The sequence below is a fragment of the Motacilla alba genome, chromosome 4 (assembly GCF_015832195.1).
Source record: "Motacilla alba alba isolate MOTALB_02 chromosome 4, Motacilla_alba_V1.0_pri, whole genome shotgun sequence".
In the NCBI taxonomy this organism is placed as follows: Eukaryota; Metazoa; Chordata; class Aves; order Passeriformes; family Motacillidae; genus Motacilla; species Motacilla alba.
In genome coordinates, this window is record NC_052019.1 from 58,748,635 (window position 1) to 58,776,089 (window position 27,455).

At 39.8% G+C, this 27,455-nt stretch overlaps 1 protein-coding gene across 9 annotated transcripts in view; it reads right to left on the bottom strand.

Moving 5' to 3' along the window:
* Positions 1 to 27,455, bottom strand: part of WDFY3 (WD repeat and FYVE domain containing 3) — a 155,346-nt gene that overhangs the window by 3,879 nt on the left and 124,012 nt on the right. For 7 of the 9 annotated variants that reach the window (XM_038135829.1, XM_038135836.1, XM_038135834.1 and 4 more), the window contains 31 exons: positions 27,118 to 27,217; positions 26,266 to 26,426; positions 25,474 to 25,703; positions 24,506 to 24,615; positions 23,447 to 23,629; positions 22,381 to 22,538; positions 21,422 to 21,499; positions 20,453 to 20,680; positions 19,470 to 19,523; positions 17,483 to 17,651; positions 17,150 to 17,313; positions 16,251 to 16,399; positions 15,859 to 15,979; positions 15,418 to 15,503; positions 15,064 to 15,144; positions 14,604 to 14,658; positions 14,130 to 14,249; positions 13,320 to 13,437; positions 12,102 to 12,208; positions 11,421 to 11,574; positions 9,759 to 9,850; positions 9,220 to 9,432; positions 7,377 to 7,524; positions 6,386 to 6,540; positions 5,945 to 6,103; positions 4,440 to 4,619; positions 3,204 to 3,386; positions 2,480 to 2,576; positions 1,125 to 1,454; positions 819 to 930; positions 285 to 482 (listed from right to left, as the gene is read on the bottom strand). In XM_038135829.1, the coding sequence (XP_037991757.1) occupies positions 285 to 482; positions 819 to 930; positions 1,125 to 1,454; positions 2,480 to 2,576; positions 3,204 to 3,386; positions 4,440 to 4,619; positions 5,945 to 6,103; positions 6,386 to 6,540; positions 7,377 to 7,524; positions 9,220 to 9,432; positions 9,759 to 9,850; positions 11,421 to 11,574; positions 12,102 to 12,208; positions 13,320 to 13,437; positions 14,130 to 14,249; positions 14,604 to 14,658; positions 15,064 to 15,144; positions 15,418 to 15,503; positions 15,859 to 15,979; positions 16,251 to 16,399; positions 17,150 to 17,313; positions 17,483 to 17,651; positions 19,470 to 19,523; positions 20,453 to 20,680; positions 21,422 to 21,499; positions 22,381 to 22,538; positions 23,447 to 23,629; positions 24,506 to 24,615; positions 25,474 to 25,703; positions 26,266 to 26,426; positions 27,118 to 27,217 (4,493 nt within the window). The remainder of the gene's footprint in view (positions 1 to 284; positions 483 to 818; positions 931 to 1,124; positions 1,455 to 2,479; positions 2,577 to 3,203; positions 3,387 to 4,439; positions 4,620 to 5,944; positions 6,104 to 6,385; positions 6,541 to 7,376; positions 7,525 to 9,219; positions 9,433 to 9,758; positions 9,851 to 11,420; positions 11,575 to 12,101; positions 12,209 to 13,319; positions 13,438 to 14,129; positions 14,250 to 14,603; positions 14,659 to 15,063; positions 15,145 to 15,417; positions 15,504 to 15,858; positions 15,980 to 16,250; positions 16,400 to 17,149; positions 17,314 to 17,482; positions 17,652 to 19,469; positions 19,524 to 20,452; positions 20,681 to 21,421; positions 21,500 to 22,380; positions 22,539 to 23,446; positions 23,630 to 24,505; positions 24,616 to 25,473; positions 25,704 to 26,265; positions 26,427 to 27,117; positions 27,218 to 27,455) is intronic. The other 2 variants (XM_038135832.1, XM_038135835.1) reach the window with 1 other exon arrangement.

Consider the following 27,455-nt stretch of genomic DNA (forward strand, 5'->3'; position numbering starts at 1 on the left):
TTAGACAGATCAGACAGATAAAACAAGAAATATCATCTCTGACCCAGTGGATCCGAGATGAGACTTGCAGTTCAGTTTGTGGGTAAGGAGAGCTCACACACATCCTCTATGTCATAGTTTTGTCTGAGGCTACCTGCTAGTGGCCCCTAAATCAGCATCCTCACAGTCCTGCACACAGTTTAGGCAGCCTCAGTCTTTCACAAGAGTTCTGTGGTATTTTACACCTTTACCCCACCTAAAATTCTGTATGGAAAAGAGCCCAAATGAGGCTGTTGGCTGCTTACTTCTGGCAGAATAGCTGTCCACAGTTCCTGCAGTGGTGCCGCCTCTCGGTAAGTGAGAAGCGCACGGTGCAGCCCGAGCAGCTGTCAACACCCTCGTCCTTCACCCAGTGGTCGGCCGCGGACCGGCCCGGCTGATCGCTCACTGACCAGCTGAACACCCTGCCCCGGCCGTCCCCGATCAGGATCCTGCTGTGATCCCTGCAAGGAAAAGGAAAAGCATTCCTGCAACAACTCTGGCATGGTAACACACAAGCATCAATGCCCGATTTTAAATGTCAGAGAATGCAAAATGGTAAAGCACTGGTGTGGTGACTAACACCCCAACTGCCCTGCTCTAACTGAGAAATGGAGCTGCAACGCCCTGTGTAACACCGTGCACAGGAACAGGTCTCCCTCTCTTTAGTGTTTTTATCTCAGTCCTTGAAGAAGACTACCCCAAACAGAAGCAAGACAGAACACAGTTATGAACAATAGCACCTCTTCCTGCTGACAAGAGCCAAAAATGTTTGAAGTCCTCATGTGCGAGCTACTCACTTGGAGATGCCGAGCGCAGTGATTTCTGCTGGGTGTGCGTTGTCTTTGCGATCAAATGCCGTGTGCATAGTTAGTTTGCTTCTGAATACCAGCTGACGCTCCCATCTGTATCCTACGAAGGAGTAGGAAGTGGGAGGGGATAAAGTAAATCTGCTCATTCTCATTTTTGTTCCCTCCTCCCCCAACACACTTGTAACTGCAACTTTGCGCTAAGAAAAAAATCTCCCTCAGAGATTCAAGTTTTTCTCTTTTTCTATAACATTTCACTTAGGAATAAAACTGAGGGCTGTGCATGGTTTCTTTTACCTGGTTTGAGCTTGCTGTAGTGCCGTGCTTCAGCATAGCTGGGGTGGGGGTGGTTAACCTGAGCATGGGGATGCATTTTTGCTTGTCCCTCCGAATAATTCACAAAGATAAATCCATCTTTCTCATCCAAGCTGAGCTGGTCTGACCAACGCCTGGAGTCATCGGAGCCACTGTCTGCTGACCATGCTGCTGCTGCTCTGGCTGACGATGACCGAGGCCTGTGGCTGGTGCTGCTTGGTTGGCTCTGGCTCTCCTGCACTTTTGTGTCCTGGCCTATGCATGCATCGTCTGCCTCGGAGTCACTGCTGTCCTCTTCATGGGCTTCCTGCCCTGGATTGGCACAACAGGGGACAAGGCACTGTTAGTGAACCTGGTTATGGCCTGAGCTTTTTCCTTATTCTGCTGCTGCACTGCCTGCAACCCAATGGGCACCGACTGCTGAGAGAGGGACACCGCATGCAGGCATCTCAGAGCCTTTTCAGAGATTCAGCTCCTGCCAGGAACCACACCATTCCTATTTTTTGCACTTTTTTTTCACTTTTTCTGTTTTGCCAGAGAACGACATGCCTTAGCTGAAGCTATTTCCTACAACAGTCCCTCTGAGGAAGACTATGATAGACAAAAGGAGCAAAACCTTCAGAAACACTCAAGCTGGCAAAACCTTTCAGCAAAATTTACACAAGTAAGCAGTCAGCTATGCTGAAACTCTGACTGAAAAATATGATGCAGACTTGTTAATAACACAACTTGTTAACACAAAAGAGCAATTAACAAAGACATTTTATACTCCAAGTGACACTGAAAATAACCAAAAGCTGTACTTATATAATAATTACTTATGAGTGTAATGAGATTCAGATCCAAATCCAGATCATATCTTCAATATGAAGAGTGCAGGAGGAAGATGAGATGGATAAAAGAAACAGTCATAAGGCACAGACCAAAATCTTCCAAGAGCAGAAAGGGATATCATTGCTTGTCTTGTTTAAGCTGTTCTATCAGTAGATTCAACTTAGCTGTTATGCTATAATCCCATTTCACACTAAAAAATATCTAGCATTTGGACAATCCATTGAGTGTGCCAACAGCCAAAACAAACATAGAGAAAAGTTCCACCTTCACAGAACAAAAAGCTACGATGGCAACATTTTTTCTTACTTGTAGCACATGAAACTAAGTAAGGTGGTGAACACGGAACTCAGATGCTCTGTTCATTGTGCCCACTGGATATTTACTGTCTTTTGAGATAAAATCTCCATCATTCCATTCTGCACTGTATAACCACAGGACTTGACCTACCTATAGCAAAGATTAGATACAACAGGGAAATACCAAACACTTGTCAGGAGACATACCTATTTGAGCATCCTGACAGTCCTCCTGCATTTCCAGCATTTCCACAGGCTCTGGAGCTGGTGTTTCTGGCACTTGCAAAAACTCCATCCGCCAGAACTGGAGGGACAGGGGATAAGCAGAGTGGCACTTACTGAGCTCTTGGCTTTATCCTGAGCTACTCGAAGAGTTAAAATGGCTTAGCAGAACTGTGTATTTGCACTGGTAGCATGCAAGGCAGGTCACATCCATACTAAACTCTGTTTTTGAGGACTAGAAACTATAAGAGGACATCTGTGTTCATGCCTGAATCCACTCCATACAGCTGTCTGACCAGCAGACTCTGGTTAAAGCTGCACCCAAAAGTACTGCAAGTTGGGTTAGACATGTAGTGATCAGAGATGACACTAAGTTTCTCTTTTCTTTCTAGCCAAGCAAAATTAATTGTCTCAAGGTGTGTGAAATTAAAATGGTGAACCAAAGCAATAGTCTCCAGGTATGAAAGCTGGTGACCAAAACAGAGCAGGAAGGAAAATGTACGCTCTGCTGACTATTGCTGGTTACCACATCCCAGTGGGGGCATCAAAAAAGGAAAAAGAACTGTTCAGGTGAAATTCCCAAATAAAGCAGGACTGCTTTAGGTCCTGGTCAGAACACTGTGTTGTCCTGGATAGGCATGACTTTTCTAAATACTACCACCATCAAGGCATAAGCTTTATTTTCCAGGCAGTGACTCCTGGTACTTACCCGGACAACTCCATCCGAATGCCCCGTTACGATGACATTCTGGGTGTCCCACTCATTCATCTCTGACACAAAACAACACATGATTTGCTGGCTTCGGCCAGTGAAGGTGTTTACACTTGCAGTAGGGCTGCCATTAATGCTCCACACATGGATGTAAGTGCCAGCACATGATACAATGTCGCCCTGCAAAGACAAATAACACCTCCAGATTTCAATACAAAGTTGCAGGTATACTTCAGCAAAAAATGTAAGTCAAGGTTATTTATAAGTCAAGTTGCAAGGCTGGCACTTTTCAGGAAGTTCTATTCAAGGGGCATCTGGCCAGCTGAAGGAACCTTTAGGATTATATGATTTTTCTTTTTTCAAACTCTACCTAGAAAACTACACTTACTAGCAACCAATTTGTTCTATTCAGCATAGAATGAGTCGACCAATTCCTCCACTTTTTCATAGCATAAAAATCCAACAGCCTATTTTTAGTACTTTCAGTTTCCAAAGACTGCTCATGTTGACACTGCTCTTTTTCACAAATATGTACCACCTTAAATTTCATCTGCTTCCTTATTGAGAACAGTCCAAACTAGTGCAGAGGGAAACAGGAGCTGCAGTCTAAAGCACTGGAAGCACTACAGCTAGACCACCAACAGCTAATAAACTGTACTTGCTACCCCCTGCTTGCATTACAGCCCTCTCTTGTCTTGATTTCAACCACTGCTCCAGCTGCAACAGGGTCCATCCAGCCTTGATGGCCATGCATGGGAGCTGGATAAATGGTGGCTTGTAACTCATAGGACCACCAGGGACAGAAGCTTTTAGGATAAGTCTGTTTCCATTACAACTGGCACTGCATTGTCATCCAAGGTATCTCTTTATTTCCTTTAAATTCAGCTTAAGACAAGAGAAGCTAATCAAGATCATGTATTAAGAGCTCTTCTTTGCTCCTGTGGCAGATCTGGCAGCTCACTTGGAATGTCACACTAACTACACTGCTTCCAGAACTGTTAATAAATAACCTCTTCTGAGCTCAAGCCACTCTGCATGGAATACACCCACGTATGGCTCTAGACAAATGACACAAATTATTCCTAAACCAGTTGTTAATCAGTCTTCAGATGAGTTATACAAGTTCTGCCAAATTAACAGGAGAGCCTAGTGGTTTTTTTCCCTTTGGTTTAATGATTTCCAACTCTTGCTACTGTTCCCATTGCAGCCTGGTGGACCGAGTTTGGCTCTCACCGTTAATTCATTTATACAGAGTGCTGAAATTGGAGCCCTGTGCCCTCGGAGCTGTGTCAGGAAGGAGAGCTTATTCAGATCCCAGATGATGCAGGTGCGATCCCGGGATCCACTCACAATTATGTGATACGCCAGCGATGCCGTTAAGCACGTAACAGTGTCAGTGTGACCCAGCAGTGCCTGCAAAACACAAGTCAGGAGCAAAAGTGGAAATCAGGAGAGAGCAAAAAATTCCACATCAAAGCCTCTTACCTGAAAGATTCAGATAATGTAACCAGAATATCCCATCAGAAGATGCAGCCACCTTATAAGTCTTCAGTTGATAACTATTTCTATAACTGAAAATGGTAAAAGTAATATTTTTTCCATTTAAAAAGAGCTCTGACAAAACAAAATTTCAAGGGTCTAATGTTACAGATCCTTCCAATGAAGAAAACCCTGTTCTGCATCAGTAGCCTGTTTATAAGGTCAGAAAGTGTTCCAGGCTGCACCGGAAATTACATTCTGACTCCTACAGTAACTGCTGATGACTAAGAGAAGACAAAAGAGACAAGAAACAGTTGCAGCCAAAAAAGCAAACTGGCAAGAGGAGAAAAGTATGAGCATCTACTCATATTAGGCACTATTTTTACATTTTAGGCTTAATATAACTATTGGAAAAAGAGTCTGAAATACAGTCAGATTACTGCTCCATACTCAGTTAACATGAACTCAGTTAAAATAAAATTCACTGAATACAGTAAATGTATTCCAATATGCTGCCCCAAAATTTAAGACACAGTGTTTTATCATGTACAATTTTAAAGTAAAAAACTTCAGAAAAATAGCTTTGGACAGGTGATTACTGCACAAGGAAAGCTGCTAAATAATTCTCTAAATTTCTTTTCATAAATTTGAGGGAAGAACTTCCTCTAAAAAGCAGTTCTTCTATTAAGATGCTAATGGAACAGTAACACAACCTATAACAACGACACACAGCTGCTAGAATATCTTGACTTAGTTGTGGTTGGGTTTTTTGATTACATTTGTTTGGTTTGTTTTTTAATTAGTAAACACACAAAACTTTGCACTTAGCTGCAGCTGACTTTAAAGCATGGGTGTTTGTTTTAGATTAACAAGTACTATAATTAAAGTAATTAATTTTTTTTTTAAAGAAGAAAATAAACTTTTAAGGCTGCCTCCTTTTATGTCCTTCTTGACACAGTTTTTAGATGGGGGTATTACACATAACACTACAAAGCAGATCATTTCACAAAACTCACCTGTATAATTTTGTTAACACCACTATCAAATTCCCCTTGTCTCTAGAAGGCTCCTGGTGAACCACTATTCTTAAAAACAATGCAATTTTCAAGATGCATTTTGCCCACTTTCAATGCAGATCACTATCTCAGCTACTCCATTCTCTGGAGATCTGCTGGACTCATGGTTTCAAAGGTGAGCAATACCCATTACACAATTACTTAGATCTTATAACATTACTTTCCAGCTTTATCCCATTTTACCTGTTTCAGTGTGAGGGCTTTAGCTTTTTCTTTGGAGACACCCATTTCCCACACACAGACTGCTGTGCTTGTTCCTCCAGTGATAACTAGTTTGGGGTTGGGGCAAATGGCACACAGGATCTGACCCCATTCTGACAAGCATTCATAAACAATCACAGCCTAAAAATACAGAAAACAAAGAATTACTTGCAGAACTACTACTTCGTAGGATAAAAAATAAAAACCTGGCTGCCACCTTGCACGCATTAGATCACTAAGACCTGGTAAAACACTGTTATGAGTTAATGCTATTCTGCCAGCATCCTGGTGAAGACCCTCAAGAGGGAGCAAAAAAACCTGATGCAGCAGAAGATTATTTCATTCACATGTGAAATAAACGTTCATTGTTATGTTTTTTCACTATTGAGTACTGATTGCTGGAAAAAATTTCAGATTACAAACCTTGTCTGACTCATAGGTACCCAGTCTGCAGCTGAGGTCTGCATAGCCCCAGGCAAATGTTTTATTCCACGTGGGTGGGATGAGAAGCTTGTTCTGTTCTACTGCCAGAATGCCTTTATCAGTACACACGATCTGCCCCACAGGCTCCTTGAGCTCTGAAAGAGAAGATGGGGTTATGTTTTATAGCTGAGAGAGACATATACTATCTGATCCCTTTAAGTACCTGCTGCTCTTCCAGAGCAAGGTCTCTTTAGTGGCTATTTACACATTCTTTACATCAGCTGCAGTGATGGCAACTTTTGCTCCACTCCTAAGAAATGCAGAGCCAAATACAGATTAGTGCTTTCTAATTTCCTGACTTAAGAGTCTTCTCTCTAAGCCCTGCTATGCCCCATTTAATAGAACGTCCTTCTCTCCTTACAGCAGGGAGCCACAGATTGCTTTACTCAGCTAGGAAAGAAATCCCTGTATAGCATTTACCTGACTTGCAGACAATTAAGTTTTGTTCAGTCCAATGTCAGATTTGAAGTCAAAAACCACTTTCTTTTGTCTCAGTGCAGCTACCAACACCATACTTTCCTGCCAACATTCCTTAGTATTTCTCGGCATTTATGTGATATTTTTGTGGTTATTTATGTGATAAATAATCATTTTGCTGTGAAAATCACAAAAACAGAGGCTATCACAGGCCCAAAACCAACTCGGAATGTTGCTCATTGAATTCAAACTTATTAAGAGTTTAATAGTGCTTGGGCTCCATTTTATGCCTCTATTTAAAAATGTCATATTAAACTGGTACAGCTATGGTGTTTCCCAAGTTCCTTTAAAGTAGCTAAGAACAGAATTGTACAGCATTAGGGTACTTTGAATTTGTCTCTCTCACAAAACTATGGGCAGTAAGAACATTAGAAGTAAGAAAAAGATGGAAAAGTACGATCTCTGAATGCTTGGGCAAAGAAGTAGCAATAACTACTGTGAGTTTAAAGTTTACCTTTTACTGGGGCAAGAGATGGCCGCAGGTTGTCCAAATGATGGAAAAAGATCTTGTCACCTGTGGAACCAGGGGGCACAGAGGTTCCCACAGCCTCTCCATTCAGACGGCTTCTAACACGCTTTGGTGGGTGGGGTTTTTTGAAGAGCTGAAATTCATCAAGAAACTAATGATCATCAAAAATTACAGGTTTACAAGGGCATTAGCTTAAAAAGATCATAATTACATCCAATATATCTTCTAAAAATTCTGCAGGTAAGCAAATGCTTTACTGCTCTCAGTATTCACTAATAAGTCATGGTGAACATTTCAAAAACCTTCAACAAACAATATGAAAACCAAAAAGGAGCAAAGTTGCTCTGCCCCCTCAGGACGTGGCATCTCGGTACCCTGATGGAGTCTTTGAAAGCCCTCTTCCAAACACACCACCAGCTCTGCAATGTTTTGCATCCTAAGTTTTTAAATTATAAACCCAAACTGCCAGGCACATTACTAGTGGAAGAGATGGGACAAAGAAGATGCATGTTACATTGTGCAGGAAAGGAGTGCAAAAATGCACAGCAGCTATGTCACTGAGAGAGCCTGCCCTGGATCCCCCATAGAAAATAACAAAGGGAAACAGCAAAACTCTACAGTTACATAAAAATGTGCTCCAAGAGCACTCACCATCAAGGAAGTTTTGAGTTTCCCAAGTTTACTGCAGCCTATTTCCTCCAGCAAAGCATCATGCAGTTCCTGGTAGATTTCACCACAGCTTTGTACCTAACAGGCATCTGAGGATGCAGGCAGAGCTCTGAACTCTGCTGCAGCGCTCTTCTATTGCCCTGCCCTCTGCCCCAGTCCCTGTCTGTTCATCTGGCTTTAGCTGGGCCACGTCTGATTATCATCACAACAGAAGGATTGGTTATTACATAAGAGGAGAAAACCCTACAGCCACTACATAATTAGATTATTGAGAGAGAGCAAGGAAGGGAAAGGAGAAAAGCCACAGAAGCAGTTCTCAGCCTTCCTTCCAAGCAATGAGAGACAGACAGCTCTAAGTGAGTTGCCACAGGAAAGATCTTGTGGCTGTCCTGAAACATGTGCTGAGAGTTGAGTTTAGAGTTTCCAACACATGGCTCGAGTTCCCAGCCAATTGCTGAAGGTATCTGTGGCTTCCACCAGATCTAGGATTGGAAATATTTACCGAAGATATTTAAGATTTTTACTGGCTAGTAAAAAGACTCCAAAGAAATGCCCAATAAAAAACTCAAATCAAAACCACCAACACTGAGACCCTCTCAAACCTGAACCCCCAGATTTAATATTACATTGAGTTATTTAATGTAGTCTCTTGAAGAGAACACAAACTTTAAAGCTGCACCAAAAACTGGTCTTTACAGCTTAACTACAGCTGCCCTACAAGAGCAAATCACCCATGAGACTAGGGTAAAAAAAAGAAGCAGAAGTTATTATAGAAATTGTTTTATTACAGGGTAGCTTCAAATACCTTAGCACTGGGCATTACTTTGAAGTTGCACTTTCATTCCTCCCCCATGACTTTGCAGCAGGAACATACTTCCCTTTGTTTTTATGCTGATTTTTAGAGTTGAGCTATAATTCATTACACCTTTATTTTAAGGATGTAAAGGGGAAAAAAAGACATTTCTAATCTCATAAGTAAAGCTCAAAGTCAATCTTTGTGTAATTTATGATGGAAACAGAAATGATTTTGTATCACTGGAAGAATATTTATGAATAAATACTCCCAAAAAATTTCACTCCTAAAACACCTTCCTGTTTTATATCAACACATTTCAATTTGAGTGTTAACTGGCAAATAAGAATTCCATGAAGGGTTTACCTGCTTTGGTATCTGTCCGAAGTTATTAATGAATCCTATGGTAGCTGTCTCTTTTAAAGGATCATTGATGTTATATATGTCCACTTGTCCCTCATAGAAGAGATGGTGAAAGACATTTACAGCTTCTACTGCAGCAGGACCTTGCTGTTTATAGCCAAAGATCAAGTCAATCCACTCATGCAGGTGAGCACTCACAAAGTCACATTCCAGAGCCTGAAATTCAGAAGGCATGCATTAAAATGAGACAAATTGCTCATTGCTTGAGTTTACTATACTTGCCACAAGGAGAAATGCAGAACATGATTTGACATATTTTTGATACATTTTGACAAAGCTTTTCATTGAAGCAAGTCTTGCCTCAAAGTACTCTGTAGCCAAAAAGGAAGGAGAGGAAACGCTGGTTCTACAGACCTTGGCAACACTCAGACACCAACCCCGAACTCACAGACTGGCATGTGACTGCACAAATTGAGCTTAGATTAATGTGCAGTGGAAAGTCCCAACAGACATTCTACTGTCACCATTAAAATTCAAATTACCTCCCGATGGACTCTGATAAACTCACGAGGATCTCCTTTTGCCCATGGAGGGAGTATTACATCACCAAGTTTAGTGCCATTTTGTTTACAACCTAATAAAAAGAAAAAGAAGGAAAAAATTTGGACAGAAGCACTGAAACTAAACTGCAACAGCAAAGCTGAAATAAGTTAAAAAAAAGAAAAAAAGAATCAAAGTCTAATATCATGTATGCATAAAGGAAGCCATTTCAGTCTTTTATTTAAAATACTATTGTGGTTTTAAATGTCAGGCAATAAAACATGAAAAATTCTGCCTCAGTTGTTCATGTAAGATTGCCTTCAGCAGAAAGAATTCAAATACTCCTCACCAAGGCTTCTGAAGAGGAAAACAGCATTTTATCATAGAATGAAATTGTTGTTTTACTCCTGAGAATAGCTGGTACTCCTGTGATGTGCAGCCAAATACTCATTTCCTAACAGTGCAGAGCTAACTGGTATCCCCCACAAGCTCCATGCCTAAGGATACTGGCAATTCCCCTGATATGCCCATGGCCTGGGCACAATACATTCACTCTGTCCTGGACAGCCACCTTCTCACTCTGGACATCAAATAGTGGCATGTTGTGATCAACAAAAATATATTTGGTAAAACTCCTTAGTTATATTCTTGTTATGTCACTTCTTGTCAAGAGGCAATTCCACACCTACAAATTTCCAACTTTACAGGGACACACAAAAAATAAGTGCAATGCTCCAACAGAAACATTACTTGCACCACTGAACTCCAAATCTTCCTTTCTTTTCACCCGGGAGGATGGGAAAGCAGGATTGCTACAATTACCACAATCAAAGGTGGTAATGTGTTTGACACTTGTTCAGCCAGTGTTTGACAATTGTTCCCAAAAGAGCCTTTTCCACTGTTGGTCCAAATGCTCAATGAAGAATTTCCAATGGTTACAGTCCAAAATTATCAGATACAAAGATAAGTGGACAAGAGCTCAACATTTTTTCAGTAATACCCATATTCCTTAATGTAAAATATAGATGGAAGAGGTTTTGCAGAGTGTTCTATGGGGTTTGCTTTTCTTTTTTTGTAAGGTTGTGCTTCCAATCTGTTAAAATAGATTTTGAATAAAGGCTTGCAGGCCATTAAAACCTATGACTTGACTAATCTTTGTTATTGGTAATAGAATCACAGCACAGAGCTCCGAATATAAGAGCTTAATGCCAGTGTTGAGTGACATATAATAAGTAACATGCATCTCCAACAAACAGGTCTCCTATATGACTCCTGCTGAATAATCACTGTCACAACCGCTGTGACAATTCAAAAAACCCTTAGGAATATTTTCAAATGAAGTTTAAAAGTGAAGATTTGTCAAACAGATTTTGATAAGCTTGAAAAATAAACAACAAAGAATAGGTTACATGGATAAAAATGCAAAGCAGAGAAACTCTACGTAAAACATGATTATCAGTGCATTTAGAACTGGTAAAAAACTCAAACTTGACAAAATACACCGCTCCAAACAAAAGTCTTTTCAGGGACTAGTTCTGCAATTCTCAGAAGACACTTTGTATTAAACTGCTTCCAATGAACACTCATGGCTTGAGAAAATACCTGAAGTCTCTCTGGCTCTGTTCTCCCACCCACAGCGCTGCTATAAAGTTCTTTTTGCCTACCTAGGTCAAAATTGTTGGAATTGAGCAGGAACTCGGGGAGGTAGAAGAACTCCGGGATGAGCTCCTTCACGTCTGCCATGTTGTGCTTGGAGGCGGAGTACCAGGCCTCGCGCACGCTGTGGAACATGCGGTCAGCCAGGTCGAAGTGACCGCCCTGCCGGGCAGAGAGAGCAGTACATCAGTGTCACAGCATCCCTCAGCATGGCAGGCTTTGCCAGGAAGGCAAATCAGAACATCCTCTGCCAAATGAAGACACTAGAACATAGCACATTTCTTTCTTTAATGCAACCAATCCAATCAGCTGCATTGCTTTCAGGTACATGATAACAGAAAATATAGGTACAGATATACAAAACTTTAGGAAAAGAGTCATCTGTCTGATCTCAAATTTAGTCTCTTTCAGAGAAACAGCAAAATATTTTTCACCACAAAACTCATTTTGGTTTTTGTCTGCTGCTACTTTGTTTTGCGTACATTTAGAAAAATGTTCAAACTACAAGGGGAAAAAAAAAAAGGTGAATTCCTCACATCTTTTAAAAAGCCATATCAAAAACCTGCCAGGCAATAAGAACTCTGTTAAAAGGTGCTTCTTCTACGATATTTGATGAAAACAAAGCTGACTGATCTTATTTCCCAGTGATGTCTGGTAGGAAATTTGAAGTGAGGTGATGTAATTTTTACCTGTAACCGTAAGAAAATCTGAGTAAAAGGCTCCATCCGGACAAGATAGGAAGCCACGATCATGGCTGAGGAATAGTGAGTCCCATAGTGATAAGCTGGGGTTTCCCCTGCAGATTAAAAATCATAAACATAGGAGAAATAAAGTAGTTAGGTGACAGAATCAATACTAATGGAAAAAAAAATTAACACTGCATTTTAATTACTCTGCGACCTTGGACACATTCAGAATTGGAATTTGTAATTTTCATTCTCAGATGCCTGAAAGCTTTATGTTTTGTCACTTGAGTTTGGGCTGCAAAGCAGTAGCCTTAATTCGATAGGGTTCTGCAAAGCAATACTGAATGGTTACTCATTTTTTATTTTAACTAATTGAAATGTTGCAGTGCAACTATGGTGATTTCTGCTGAAGAAACATTTTAAAAAAGATCTTTTTTGGTCTTATTTTTTACTATGGATTCAAAATCTTGGGCAGAAATACGCATCAGAACTGTTGCCTACAGATTTTGTACAGCTTTTACTTTCTCAATTTCATGGCCAAATGTCTGCACAAGCACACTTAGAAAATACTGATTTGTTTCTAAAAATGAATGTCTTCACCATCTACTGCTGTTTGACATAGAACAGCAGTAGTTAAACAGGCCTCTATCTTCAATGAAAGCACACAAGAAAATTTGTCTTGCCAAACACAAAAGTTTTGTTTTCAATATATAAGGAAGCTCTAAAATCATGACTAGGTAACTTAATTGCATCTTATCCTGAGGCCTTTTTAGCTAAGACGCTGCTGTTTCCTTAGCCAAAAAAAACCACACTTTAAGATTAGAAATGAAAAAGCTAGAATACTGCCAATGCAGGAGCATTTGCATTCTTTGTACTACTAATTTTCATGCAGTAGCAATCAAACTGTATTAGTGGACACAGCTGGTTCCAGTATCTAATATAATATTAAACTCATCTAAACGTGCAACTGTTCTGTCCTTTTTTGTTACATATAAACAAAGGTGTCATTTAGATTTAAAACAAGCAAACACAAAAAGAAAGCCAATGTCCATTTGTTCTAATTTAGACTTTGTTGGACTGTCACAAAAAAAACCCCATGGTAGAGTTCTACACATCCATATCCAGATCTCTTTACCCACATTATAAAAAGAACCGTGAGTCCCTCCTATAACGACAGGTGCATGTTCCTCTGCTCTTTCTGCAGGATGGATTATTACTTACCATTGGGATCTTCCCAATCCTTGTATCGCTTCTTATATTGGGCTAACCTGTCCTCTGTTTGAGCTCCCATGGGCTTGGCCAGGTTTCTGAATGTTTTGGGATTTGTAAGATCCAGTTCCTTTAAAAATAAATCAGACAACGATTTTATAAAACCAAACCACATCCTTTGAAAACTGCTGATTTCCACAGCTAACACCACCTACCTCTTAAGGCTGCTATTCCTGCTTTCTACATACACAGCAAGTGCAATGTTGGATATGCTTAGAACAGTCCTTCAGTCTGATCCAAGACAGCCAGCGTGTTTTATCTGAAATCACATCTGGGCTCTGCACAACTTTTGCCCTGCTCCTCTTATCCTGTCCCCAGTTCCCCTAAATTCTTTCACAAGTACTCAGCAAGTCCCCTAACAATATTTTATGTAATGGTCTGGTTGGTGGCAATGGCTGTCCACAAAAGGATTAATAGGATGTTTCACCTTTTTCAAAAGCATATTCTTTCACCGTGGGGCCAGATTTCATGGTAGCCCCTACCACAGTCTTCTGGACAAGGATGCTTTCTCTGTGGACTTAGCATACTTCAGGATACACAGTTTAAAGCTAATGCAGACATTTACAGGAACTGCTGCAAGGTAGAGGGGCAAATGTCTCTCTCTGGATCCCAGCCCTCACCTGTGTGCAGACCAACAACACCTGTAAAACCAGCACAGCCAAGATTCACTAATACCCTCCCTGTTGAGAAGTGGGAGAAACAAAATAGAAACCTTCAACTTATACAAGATTACTATAAAAGCTGACAAGATGTTTTATTTACCTCTGAGTCATAGTCTGCGAGGATCCAGGGGAAGACAGGGTACTGCATGAGGTCGTTATAGGATCTGCCAGCCAGAGTGTTCAAGTGCATCAGGTACTGGAAGTTACTGATTTCTCCTCTCTTAAGGAAGACAGATAACAGCACAGTAAAGTTTTTACTTTACAACAATCAAATGTCAACCTGCCAGACTGTCAATGCGCAGCCCTCCCCAAACATAAAAACTTACTTCAATATTGCAATGCTCACTCTACTTTTACTACAGCCCTCCCCCAGCAATTCAACAGTAGAACCATTTCCTATTTGATAATGATACCATGAAATACTAAAAATTAAATGCTGAGATACACTTTCTACAACAGTATGTTCCACCTCTTAGAATAAGAGGATGCAACTTATGTGTATTGATTATTTATGTATCACTACAAAATGTGGAATTTAATACAAAAAAAAATACCCCAGCATTTTCATACTTACTTCCCATCTTTGAGTAACAGATTTTTCTCCCACTAAAGTGCTAAGCAAGCCAGACCTAGCGGGAGGAAGAAAGTGAATTTCTTGACTTTGCAGTAAGAACTGGGTTACATCTTCACAAGACAACCCAAAATTTCAAGATTAAAAGTTATAAATTGCAACCATTAGAACATGTATCTTTTAATTTTTGCTTTTGCAGTACCATTTTTTTAGAATTCTAAACACACACTGTAAAAATTATGCATGTTAATTATGCAATTCAGTGCAAGTAGTGGCTGATGAGTAAAATATTTTTAACAACTTGGATAAATCTGATGGCTTCAGCACTCAAATTCCTTTCAGAACGTATCAGTATACTGATAACATTAATTCTGATATTCCCCAGATAACCATTATATCAATGCAAGCATCATTTACTGGAAACTGATGAGCCACAGAGGTTGTGAGGGACAGAACCACCTACCCTTGCTCTACGCTGGTGTTTGGTCTCTGCCCAGACACTGACTCAGAGCTGTCGGTCAGAGATGGCACCACAGCCAAAAACCTGCAGCAGCAGTTGAAAGATTATGATTAGTATTTCTGCCCTTAGGATGTCATCTCCTGAAAAGCAGCATGTATTTAGTACAGTTACAGACTTCCTTTTGAGCAGCTCCACAACATCTCCAGCAAAATCACAGGAGCCTCTTCTCACTGAAGGCATGTAGTGCCTTCTAGTGGCTCTTTCCTGCAGCAGTAAGGTGCTAGCAGGCACCAAAAATGCCTCCACATAGGTACTGGCAAATATTCATGTTAAATACTCTAATTTATTTTACATTACCTTTGATAAACTTTGTTTCTAACCCCTTTCTGGAAAGCTAGAAGATAGTTTCGTCCATCTCCTGAGAAAACTTCAACTGCAATTGGCTGAAAACAAAGAGGACAAACCCCTGTCAACAATAACTTATTTTCTCGTCACCTCTTAGGACCAGCACAGACCAGTTTAGTCATACTACATGCGACACTAAATTACAGTGAAGCAGACTTTGCTTAGTGCAACAGATGCTTTATTTTTGGACCAATGACATCGACTAACATGTCCAATAAACTAAATCTGGGTAAGTTCCAACAAGGATGCCCAACCTAAATGCTTCAATTTCAACACAGTCAATAACTTCTCTTTCCAAATATTTTTCAGTGATGTATTGTTTTTCATTTCTAAAAATTACATCAAAACACTCCAAATATGCCTCCCCCTTTCCAAATATGGTGCCAAAGTTACCTGCAAAAGGTATCTCCTTTTATGCACCTCCTTGATATCTTCATATGCGAAAATGCTGCAAGTTCTTTTGAGTTGACTTGGACCTTGCCTTGCTCCCCTGGGTATGATTGGCTCATGCATCCTGTAAAGGAACATAAAAAGGCATGAGAGAAGTGATTAAAAAGAAGAGAAATTTTCTTCTTGGAAAAGAATGATCCAATTAATTTAATTTGAGAGTCCAGTTACAGAAGCAGCCAATAACATATTTTCACAATATACCATGCTACAAATTGCTCAGTACCTGAGGTCTTCCTGCTTCTTACATTATCTTGGAATTGACTCCTCAAAAACCTCATTGAATAGTTCTAGCTCATCCTATAAGGATCATGGAAACTCTCTACCAATGTACTCACTTTGGAGGCAGTGTCTCGATGTCCCGTATCTCCCTGGTGGCTGTCATGGTAAACCCATCGATGACGTAGAAGTGTTCTTTCCCAAAAAGAAGCAGCCCCTCGCTGGTGTCAAGGCCCTGAACCCGAGCACAGCGGTACATGTGCTGGATCTATGAGGAAAAGCAGATGCTTAGGGAAAGCAGGTTAAGGAGCACAGGCTCAGACCACTGCTCTGTTAGAACAAGTCCCAGACACTGCTGATTCACTTGCACATACAGCAAAAATCCTGTCAGTCTCTCCTTTAATCAGACCTAATGCCAGTAACTAGTAATTGGGGAGGAGGTTGGACAAAGCCTCATTGGTATGATATAAATGTATCTATTTACCAGTTTATCCACTTGCACTATGCTGCCTGAACATATTTTAGAATCTGCAGCCTACTCAACCATGATCACAATGCTATTTAATGGTATACTTCAGATGGACAAAGCCTGAAATACCAAATACACAGCATGGTCAATCACCACTGATCTTGGGGATAAAATACTACTTATCAAGGTTTCCCATTCTAATGAAGGCAACAATTAATTAGGAACAGTGTGCCAAATTCAGTGCTCATATTTTCAATATTTATTTTCTATCCTGATCATTAAGTTGACAGGACACTAAATCAAGCACGGGATAGCTCACAGCCCTCATTTCAGGACAGGTGAATTTTTCCCCTGCAGACAGAAGGTAAAAAAAAAGGAAAATGTTTCCAGTACAGCACTTTTAGGGTCAGGCACACAAAGTACATGTTTTAAGGAGGAAGCTGATGAAATATACAGACCAAGGAAGATATATAGGACATTTATTCATGTTTGGGACATATAATGAAGAAATTCCAATACATTAAGTTCTTAGTGTTTTTGAAACAGTACCTTCTCTCCTTCTTCAAGAAGTCGAAGCAAAGTTGTATTGTCAGTCTTCTCCTCTTCATCAATTGAACTCCCCTCAACAATCTGATCCTGTGACTGGTCCTGGTTCTCATCGTCTCCTCCATCAGGAGCAGAACGAGATCGTTTCAGGGGAGGCTTCACCAGGCCTGGAAAAGAACAGAGACAGATAAAAGTCATAAAGAGACATAAACAATTAACTTCACAAAACCTATAATCTTTCTGACCCAATGCTAAGAGAGAAAAACAAGAGTCCTGCAGGACTTATGCTTGTCTTAATGCAAATATATGAGAGGATGATAAACCAAACCATCTAACCTTTGACTCTTGCAATAGTGTCCTCCCCATGCTCTGGCTCCTGCTGAGCTGTTTCACCAACTGTGTTCTCTTCTATGGCGTCCTGGAAGACCGCGGGGTTTCCGGAAGCCAGGCGCATGTAGTACTCCTTGCTGTCATAACTGATGGCTCTCCGGTAGCGAGCAGGTTTCTTGGGAATAATGGAAGAAATTGCTTGGTCAGCCAAGCCCTCACTCAGTCCCTCAGTGAAGGTCTTTCAGGAACAGGGTGTGCAGCACAGTGCATGCCCATTGAGTGTTTTGTGCGTGCTCATATACCAACACAGACAGAAACAGAGACTCTTCAGGAGATCTGATCTGTTGGCTAATTTGCAAGGAGCTATGGAGCCACTCAAGCAAACATGGGGTTGCAGAAAAGCTTGCAGATAAAACTAGAACATGGGGAGTAGGTGTAGCCAGTATGTTATGAACTATCATAAAAGGCTGGGATTCTTGTGCTTAACACTGATTGTTCAGAAGGCCATTTTATCATCTTTTTACTCCCTACCAACATATGCAGTTTATTTGTTAGCCAGCTGGCTTCTCTGTTAGGCAGTAACTTGAATAAAAAATTGCCTCAAGAAGATACAACGATGTGGAAGCTGGTATGAACTAAAAGCACCCAGGGATTGGCTTTAAGTCTCAAAAATTCTTCATTAATTTAGCTGCTTCTTTTTTTAGTAAAGTTTCTGATGGTTTATGGGGAGGAGACCAGCATGAGAATACGCATGTACCTGAAGTAAATATTTGAGCATTGTTTGTAGCTTTGTGTGGTGTTTTTGGTCTTTTTTGTGGTTTTTTTTTTTTCTTTGCTGAGTGTTTGTTGTTTTGGTTTGGGTTTTTTTTTTCTGTGTGTGATGTTTCCTTCCTCTTTGTCTGTCCCAACCCCCATCACAGGGTAACTGCTTACATTCCTCACTTAATTAAGGAAGCAACATTCAGAATAGAAATCAAACTAGCTGTATTACAAGTTGATGCTCAGGATGATAAAGATACTAAGATCAGCAACACAGAAATTTATTATTCAGGTCAAAGTGGCTGCTCCCAAAGATCAAAAATCTAAGACACTGTAATTTAATTTGCTCACTTATGTTTAACCAAGTCTTCACTCCCTATCAGCACAAAACTGCCCCTTAAACAATGCTTAAAACATTTGTGGAAACAACTTATGTATAACCTACAAAGAAAAATCCTTTATAGCACTGCTAAGGTGAAGGAATGAAGGAAAACAGTAACAATTTTTATATTAGATATTCTGTATAATAAAATTACTTGCATTCATATGAATTAGATAATTGTAGAAGGTAATTCAAAATGAGTGAATGCACATTACACACTGTACTTAGTGATGGGCAAGACCGCAACTCTAATTAACAGAGAAAGGCATAATACTGAAATGCTTGCAGAGAAGCCACTTCCAAACAAGTCTGTTCTTTTCAAGAAAGTATTCATATTTTTTAAGCAAATGTGTGTATTTTATTAATAGCAAAACAGAGAAGAGTCAGCTAAGACAAAATTAATAGGGGCTTTAACAAAAGTCGGCCTTTTAAAGCCCATTATGGACAAAAAGAAGAAAAAACACTCCCCAGATCCTCTCTCAGAAGGAAACACTTTCCCAGTAAGTGCTTCCAAGCAATGTGTTGCCCATTACTAAATGTGTTCCACCGACCAATAGTTTCAGGTCCCAAAGCCACAACACTCCACACAGTGAGAACAGTGGTAGTACAGCCCAACACAGCCTGTTAGTGTGCAGCAAAGAAGGGAAAGTCTACAGAAAGTTTTATTAGGTGAAGGTCGAGGGCAGCACAGTAACATCTTCTAATGTGATTACTGAAAAAAACCCTTAGGTCTGGAATTGTTTACTGAAAGAGCAAGTTGAAAGCCAAACGTAGAAGCCTTGTTAAGACTGCCTAACATGCAGAAGTTGTATTTATTTTACATTCTTTTGGTCAGTGTACTTGTTTCTTTACCTTTTGAGGAATGGTATCATCAGATGTCTCAGGAAGTCTGTTTGAGAAGTCAGACTGGAAACAGGGCATCAATTACATAAGTATCAATTACATCAGAGAAAGAACACTTTTGAGAAGAATGTATGATGGCATGTTCTCTACTTCATGTGAATTAGACTGTCACTACAGCTACTGTGTGTCACACCACAAGCTGGCAAAAATATCTAATAGTTTAAAATTGACTGACTTCAATGTTTTCTCTGCTTTTTAAAAGTACTTTGACACTTAGACATAATTTGAGGGGAAAAAAATCCTACATGCTTAAAAAGACATAATAAAGACTGCTTCTTTTCTTAAAAGCAGTGTTCCAAAATTAACAGGAACTAACTGCAAAGCTTTCAAAGGCCACAAACTTTTCTGCTCCACAGCCCACCTTCATCTTCACGGATTGAGGAAAGTACAATTTACAAACATTTTACAAGTGCACCCAACCAAGGCCTGTAGCCCTTTTTTCTTTTTTTTTTTTCTTTTTTTTTTTTTTTCTTCTTTTTTTTCCCAGATTACTGGGGGAAAATCTAGATTAAGGATAAAATCTATCTAGATCTAGATAGAGCTATCTAGATCTAGATAATCTATCTAGATTAAGGACAAGAACACAGACTGAACCTCACACAGTAATGGAACTTTCAGTCTCTGGAGGCTTGTGAAGATGCCAGTGCTGTTTGTTGGCGGGATCACTCGGCACACCTCACATTATATTGCAATACATCCAAATTTGGTTGGTTTTGAGCCAAGTGACATATATTTAGTGACTTCCCTAAATATATTATGAGGAACAACTGGACTTTACCAACCATTTAGGACAGATAGAAGAATATCAGGTCATACCAAGAGAGTAAAATATCTTTCTTAAGAAAAACCTATTAAAAAAAAAAAAAAAGGCAAAAAAAAAGCCTTTTGCAACAAGGTATGTAATCACCCATCCCAAACTCCTGAATACTTACCAGCAAGTTTGTTTCCTGCTCAGCCTCAGGCATGTAGGGATACTGAGTATAAAACATGTCATTCCGCACCATCTTTTTCCTCATTCTGCAGGGACCCTCAGTCATCTCCAGCATCCATTTGTCCAGGTGGGAGCCGATGGGAGGCCCCCAGAGCCCTCGCTCTCGCAGTAACTCGTACTCGATTTGAGACCACTCCTCGGTCACGTATTTCAACGCATTCTGCTGACGCTGAACACAAAGACATTTGTAAATGCACAGAATTCTGAAAAATTATTTTAAGAATGAAACCAGACAGGAGGACTTCCTGTCCTTATTTGCACAAGAGAGAGAAGTTCAATGAAGCAAAGTTTGGTGGTTGTTTTTTTTTTTTAAACAAATTGTTTTGAATGACCTGTTTCTCTCAGAAGTTATTTCTTAAGATTTATAGCACGTAGCTCAGCAACCAGTTTGAATGAAATGCCTTTGGGAATGTTTGGCAGACAGCACAGGGTGGAACAATTTCATTCTGGAAGGCACAGACCAGCCACTTTCTATTACTGCATGATACCATAAAATTTTCTTTGTGTTACTATGAAAGTAGCATTTAGACACAATGCTTCTCCACATTTCCTCCTAGTTCTTCTACAAAGCTTTAGAAATACAGTGTATTTCCAATCACCCTCTTTTTGTTCCCTGCTTTGGTTTTTTTTACACTTGTAAGGAATTTAAGCTTCTTTTAAAAAATCACACTTAACATGTGATATTGCTACAAGAGTTTTCATCTACAATCAGATCAAAATGAGTTTCACCATTTGTTTATTTGATTGTACCTAAAATCCCCTTAAAAATAACAACTGTAAATAAACATCCAAGCATTTTGCCTATGAGAGCCCAATATTTCACAAGCCTCACACTGAGAAATGGCATTGGTATAACTTAACAGGTCAAAGTATCAAGTGTCAGGCAATTAGCACTGCAAGCCATCCATACCTCCTGGTATTCTTTATACTGCATATCAACCAGGTCCCGAACCACTGCAATGTGAGTAAACATCCACTGGGAAATTTCCTAAAACAAAAACAAGGTGACAAACAGAATAAATGACAGTTTGTTATAAAAACAAGAGTTTGTTCTTATAAACAAGAGTTTGTTTGAATGAAAAGCCTAGGAATACACCACGTTGCTAAACTTGCTCACAAAGAATAGTTCCTTAAAATAAACATCCAGAACATTCCCAAACAGCAGAAGATTGGCACTGAGAAAGACTACTTTTCCCTTCTTCCTTTTAAGTAGTATTTTGTGGATCGTGCCTAGTTTGCTGGAAATCCTCAAGACACCCACCCCTCCTCACTTTGCCCCATGGTATCTCTGTTTTCACTTATTGCTTCCTCTCCTGATACAACCAGGAACAGTTCCTGTCAGCTCTGTTTGTTAAGTTCTTCCCTTTCCCCTTCATTATATACCTGCTCACCAGGAAAAGGACTGAGAGCACTAAGAATTCATTCATTTCTTAATTCCACTGACTAATTTTCAGCTCAGAAAGAGAACTAGCAACGTATTTTTCCACAAAATTTTCAAACCCCTCTTTCCATTTAAGGGCAGAATGGAAAAAAAAAGCCCAACATCTGCATCACAGCTTCCATTTCAGTGCAGTACTGCAAACTGAACTTAAGACCCAGACTACCACAGCCACGAACCAGAAGCAGCTGAGCAGTCTCGCCGGCAATGAAGGGTTGACTCTTAGCTTAATGTTACAGATATGCAGATGGACCTACTAAATTAGACACAGAGAAGCAAGATGCCCAGTCTGGATAGCCAAAAAAGGGAAAGAAAAACAAGCACAAGATAATACTTCACACTGTGCAAGATGCCCCACCTTGGATTTACCACAAATCCTGAACATATATTGCTGGATTTTAGACCGCACGTCATTTCTTGACAGAAAATACCTGTGTAGAGAGGTTGTGTTTACTCAGCCCACTCTCCTTGCGGTTTCTCCTGGAACCAGTCAGTTTAGAGAGGCCAAATCCACTGCTGACTCTTGAAAGTTTGGACTGCGTGGTTGGAACCAAAGCCTCTCCTCTACTGATGCATTTTTTCTCATGAGCTGAAAAATAAAGTGTTTGGAGCACTTTTCAGAAGGTTTTTTCTCGCCTCCCTCCATTATACTTGTTTTTTTTAGATAGAATGACCTTTTCTGTTGCTTCAAAAAAGGTGTAGCTGTACTCAAATACTTTCTGCAAATATACTGGCCACCGGGGAGATATTGGAAACCTGAGCAAACACCAGCCAGGAACACACAGAAACACAGATACTGCAAAAACAAGTATTCCAGGTTTCCAAATATGTTTTCTGTACATCCAGGTTAACCTCAATTAGTTTAGAACTGGAAAATCATCAAATGAGTCACATCTATGGAATTGTAATTTCTGCTGTCTAAACTCTTGATAATTCAGTCAAGCATCAATTGATCTTTATTACATGGATGCAGAGCTAATCTGTTTGTAACTTGTTGTCCACCAGGATACCCAGGTCCTTTTCCTGCAGAACTGCTTCCTATGCTGAACATATTTCCTAGCCAAGAATTAGTCATAGCATCACTGCTGCTAGAGAAGGACTGCTCAGCCACCGACTTCCCATCTCATCCCCAGACCAAGAGTTTGCAGGCTGCACGCAGACATGCTCAAGAGGATCCCCCTCCCTGCTTGGCACATCTAATCCTGGGAATGACAATAGAGGTCACCAAAATCCAAGGGGTCATGGGGAGGAGCTCAATGCCTCTACCACTGTAATCCACAATATGCTATTTGCTGACTCACAGAGGGCCTGTGCACTAGAATGTAAGAATATCCTGTTTATGGTCCAGTTTCTGAAGGATTCTATGTTACACAGTGCCAGTTTATAGAGTATTTACAGCTACAAAAAAGTTAAGCCTATATTAAAACATCCAGTGCATACAATTCATGCTGAGGAAATCCACCCTTCAGGACAGACTAATCCTCAGTCGAGACTTACCCAAATGATTTTGCCAACACTTTAAACTTGCTTCCTCAATGAAAGGTCTGGCAACAGTTATATCCACTTGGCCACGATCATTGACAGGTAGTGTCACTTTGAAAACTTCTTCCAAAACCTGTTTTTTACTGTGGATCAGCTCTGTCCACACTCTGTTTATGGCTTTTAAAAGAAGCTGGCGACCTGCATAAGTACAAGACCACAAACAGCCAGCTCTCTACAGTGCTTGTAGCATTGATATTTTTACAGTAGTGAAATGAATAATTTCTGTGATTACACTGTAGTTTCTCCCCCCGTTGCATGATGTGTGAAATGCCTTTGGCCAGGGCATCTTTTTTTTGCCATTATGAATGCTTTCAGAAAGTCTAACAATTAATTTTGGCAGTTTTTTCTCTGTGAATTTGAAACACTGGCTCTGATTAGTTGTGACTCATCTCCCACACCCATCTATTAACAAAATGAGCTTGAAAAAACCTTATAGGAGTTGTGTCTATAAATATATATATATAATTCTATACATACATTATGCTTCAGCATTTTTACATATAACGTGCCTAAGTACATTAGGCACCTTATACGTAAAAGTACCTGTGTCAATATTAAATATATACTTTTAAGAATCACTGAATACTTTCTTCCATAGCAAGTTCAGAAATTTCCTTTGAGTGAAAGATTGTATGCATGCCACAAAATAGTAACTGTATAGTTTATGCCATATATTTCTTATCTTAAAATGAGCCACTTCTGTTGCATTTAAAACAGTGCATATAAAACTGTATTTCTAATTCTGGAGCATGTCCAGAAAACAATGAAGAGCTCTTACTATTTTAACAAAACGTTAATTTATCCTCAGTGTGTCTGTCTTGATATTTCCAAGAATCTTTTCATCGATTTTTATGTAATTTTATACACACATGGCCCTGATGCCCCTCCAGAGAGCAACTCAGTAACACACACACACCACAAGACCCTGCCTCGGGTCACTGGGGTAAAAGATTAGTGATGACAATATAGAAGTGGCATTACAAGACATCTGTGGCTTTGTCATTCTCAGATTACCTTCACTGACATCTTGATTGTAGACTCCATCTGGTTCTATATCAGAGGGGATCATAATGTGCCAAGTTGTCATCCTGGCTTCTGCTTCCAATCCAAACCCATCAACATTGCTACAAACACACAAAAGGATTAACAACCATCAGAATAAAAAGACAGAAAAACCCAAGCAAAGATAAAGCATTTGATTTTATATCAGATTCACAAAGATTAATACACACTACTACAGCAAAGCATCTTCACTTCTGTCCATTTGAGTTCTGACAATTTGTGGTCACAAGCTGAACTGAAGGTTTATGAAGAGATGATGTGCCATGGATACTGGTGTCACTAGCAGAAGATGGCGATATTTGAAGGAACACAAAACAGATGAGGCCAGAAATGGAGAACCCTGGGGGGGAGGGTTTGATGACTGTTACTAAGTATCTTTGGATGAAGCTGTGGATCTTCTTGGAAAGAACAAATGAAAAATGCCAGGTTGGCATTTGCAGCAATGCAGGAAAATAAGTGTCCACAGCATTTGTCACAGACACCTGATTTAATGCATGACTGGCCTTACTCAATGCTATACAGAAGAAATACGAAGATATTGAACTTGTATGAAATGATTCAACAGACAGTAAATCCAGTGACAGGACCCTCTGACTATTAATCACCCAGCACCAGTATTTCCTTCTATCTTTAAAACATTTCGGTTTGTAAAAGGTTAACAACAAAATAGTTGGATAAACACATTTGTCAGTATTTAAAATACCTCTGTGAAAGGAGGTAAAAATGTTCTCTATTTCCAGGATCTTCAAACCTAATTTTGTCTCAAAATGAATTTCTTAAGCTTGCTTGCAACTCATTGGATGGAAAATTATAAACAGCCTTCCAAAATTTGCTGACTTATTTGCAAGGTGAGTAAAAAAGGGTGATTTTAGTACTTCCCTACCCTGGCTGTGGAATGCACTTCTGCCTGAGATATTTACCTTCCCACATGCAGATTAATCAGGCAGTGAGCAAGGCAGCTGATGAACTCCTGATCATGATTTCCAGGTCCCAAAATTAAGTTCCTGTTCACAGTAAGGACTCTTAGGGAATCAAGGAGAGCCACTTGCTGGGGAACAGTTTTGTGCGCTCTTGAGAACTGATACAGGATGGTTCTGTTCAGGCAGTGATAAATGGCATCCAGCGAGAGTCCCTGAGATCTTCTTTTTGACTGATGGGAAGTAAAAAAAAACATGATCAGAAGTAGCAGCAACTCATTTTACTGGCACACAATCTTCCCTTGAACTGACCCAAGCTCACTTTCCCGAATCAGCATTTTACTGTAAGCGTCAATTCCATTAATTTCAAGGACTAAAATGACATTAATGATTAAACACTTTGAATTTTAACATCTATAAAGATGCTGCTGATTTCTAACAGTAAGCCTTCTAACAATTTCGAATAAAAGTGCATAAGGAAGGTTCCCAAAAATGTCAAGGTAAATTTAGGGAGCTTCTCAAAATACATGTGAGGTATATTTCATTGTTTATTTTGGGGGCATTTCTAAAAAATAATGTAATCTGAGAGCAGTTCTTACTCAATTGCTCTTCACAGAAAGATGTGCTAAGAAAGCTCCATAAAGAGAGAGTGAGCCTGAGAAAGAAAAGCGTATTTCTGTGCTGACCCAAACATATATCACTAGCAGATTGTTTAGTGACATCACTCCATACATTTCCAAATAATCTGCAAAAATGGTTTTTCAGGCAGGGTAATACAACAAACAGCCCTGTTACCTGTGCAATGAGCTGGATTATGAAGTCCACAAGAAGCTTGGATTCTTTGTTGAACATGCCCTGCCAAAGCTTATCTACCACACGCTGTGTAAAATAAAACACATTGTTCACCAGCACTTGGTAGCTTCCTCCACTCGTTATAGGCAGAGATGCATCTTCACCTAGGTAATAAAAAACCCCAAAGTTTTCTACACATATCAAATAATCTCATCTGCATAAAGACATTCACATTAGTTTATGCTTTCTAGACTTCCATAAAAGAGAAAGAGATTCGGTCAATGAAAGCTAAAACCTCATGGCTTCCCTACAATAAGACTTTCCCTTTGATGTAAGCAACCAGGCCTCTGGACTTTCATTTAATCTTTAAAAAAAATATTCTGGATTTTTAAAACATGATAAGGATTTATTTTATTAATGCACTACACCCACAAGAAGACTGTGGGTCTTATTATTAAATTTATTAATTACCGCTGGGGCAAGAAATGGGGAGCCTTACAAGGAAGTTTGAACAGAAATGCATACAGTCCCTCATGACACCTGGGATGGAGGCAGAGCAGCCCAAGAACTCCTGGGAAGTCCATCAAGCCACCATGAAATGTGACTGGGCCCCCCAAGCCACGTTGTTTTTGTGAACAACCTATTTTACAGCTTTGGCACAATCAAGGTAGGGAGGGAACATGCAAGCACATCAACACTATTTGCACATCAAGGGAAAGGAAAGGAAAGGGCAGGGGAAAAAAATTATGTGATGATCAAGTTGCAACAAAACAGAACACAAAAAAAAGAAAAAATCACAGAATCAAAACCTGGTGTTCAAATCAATAGACTGACTATTAAACTTTGCTATATTACCCAACAAAACATCAGCTGCAAGTAGGTGGTCCATCACTCCATCCAAAACATATGTCTGAAACTCCTTCTGCTGGGTTCGTGTTGATCTTTCAGGAGAAGCCTAAAAAAAGATATTAAAAGAATATTAAGATAAGTAATATCTCTGAACAAAAAAGAGGGAGAGGAAGGGTGTTCTACTTTATTTCCTTTCCTCTCAGCTGCCATGAACTACATTTTTTTCTCTCTTAACATTCTGTCTCAAGTACAAAGTTTTGGCTTTGTCAAAAATCTAAGCATGCACATTGAGTAGTGTCCTGGCTTGACTCTATGATGCTTTTATCCCAAATCATCTTGTTCTG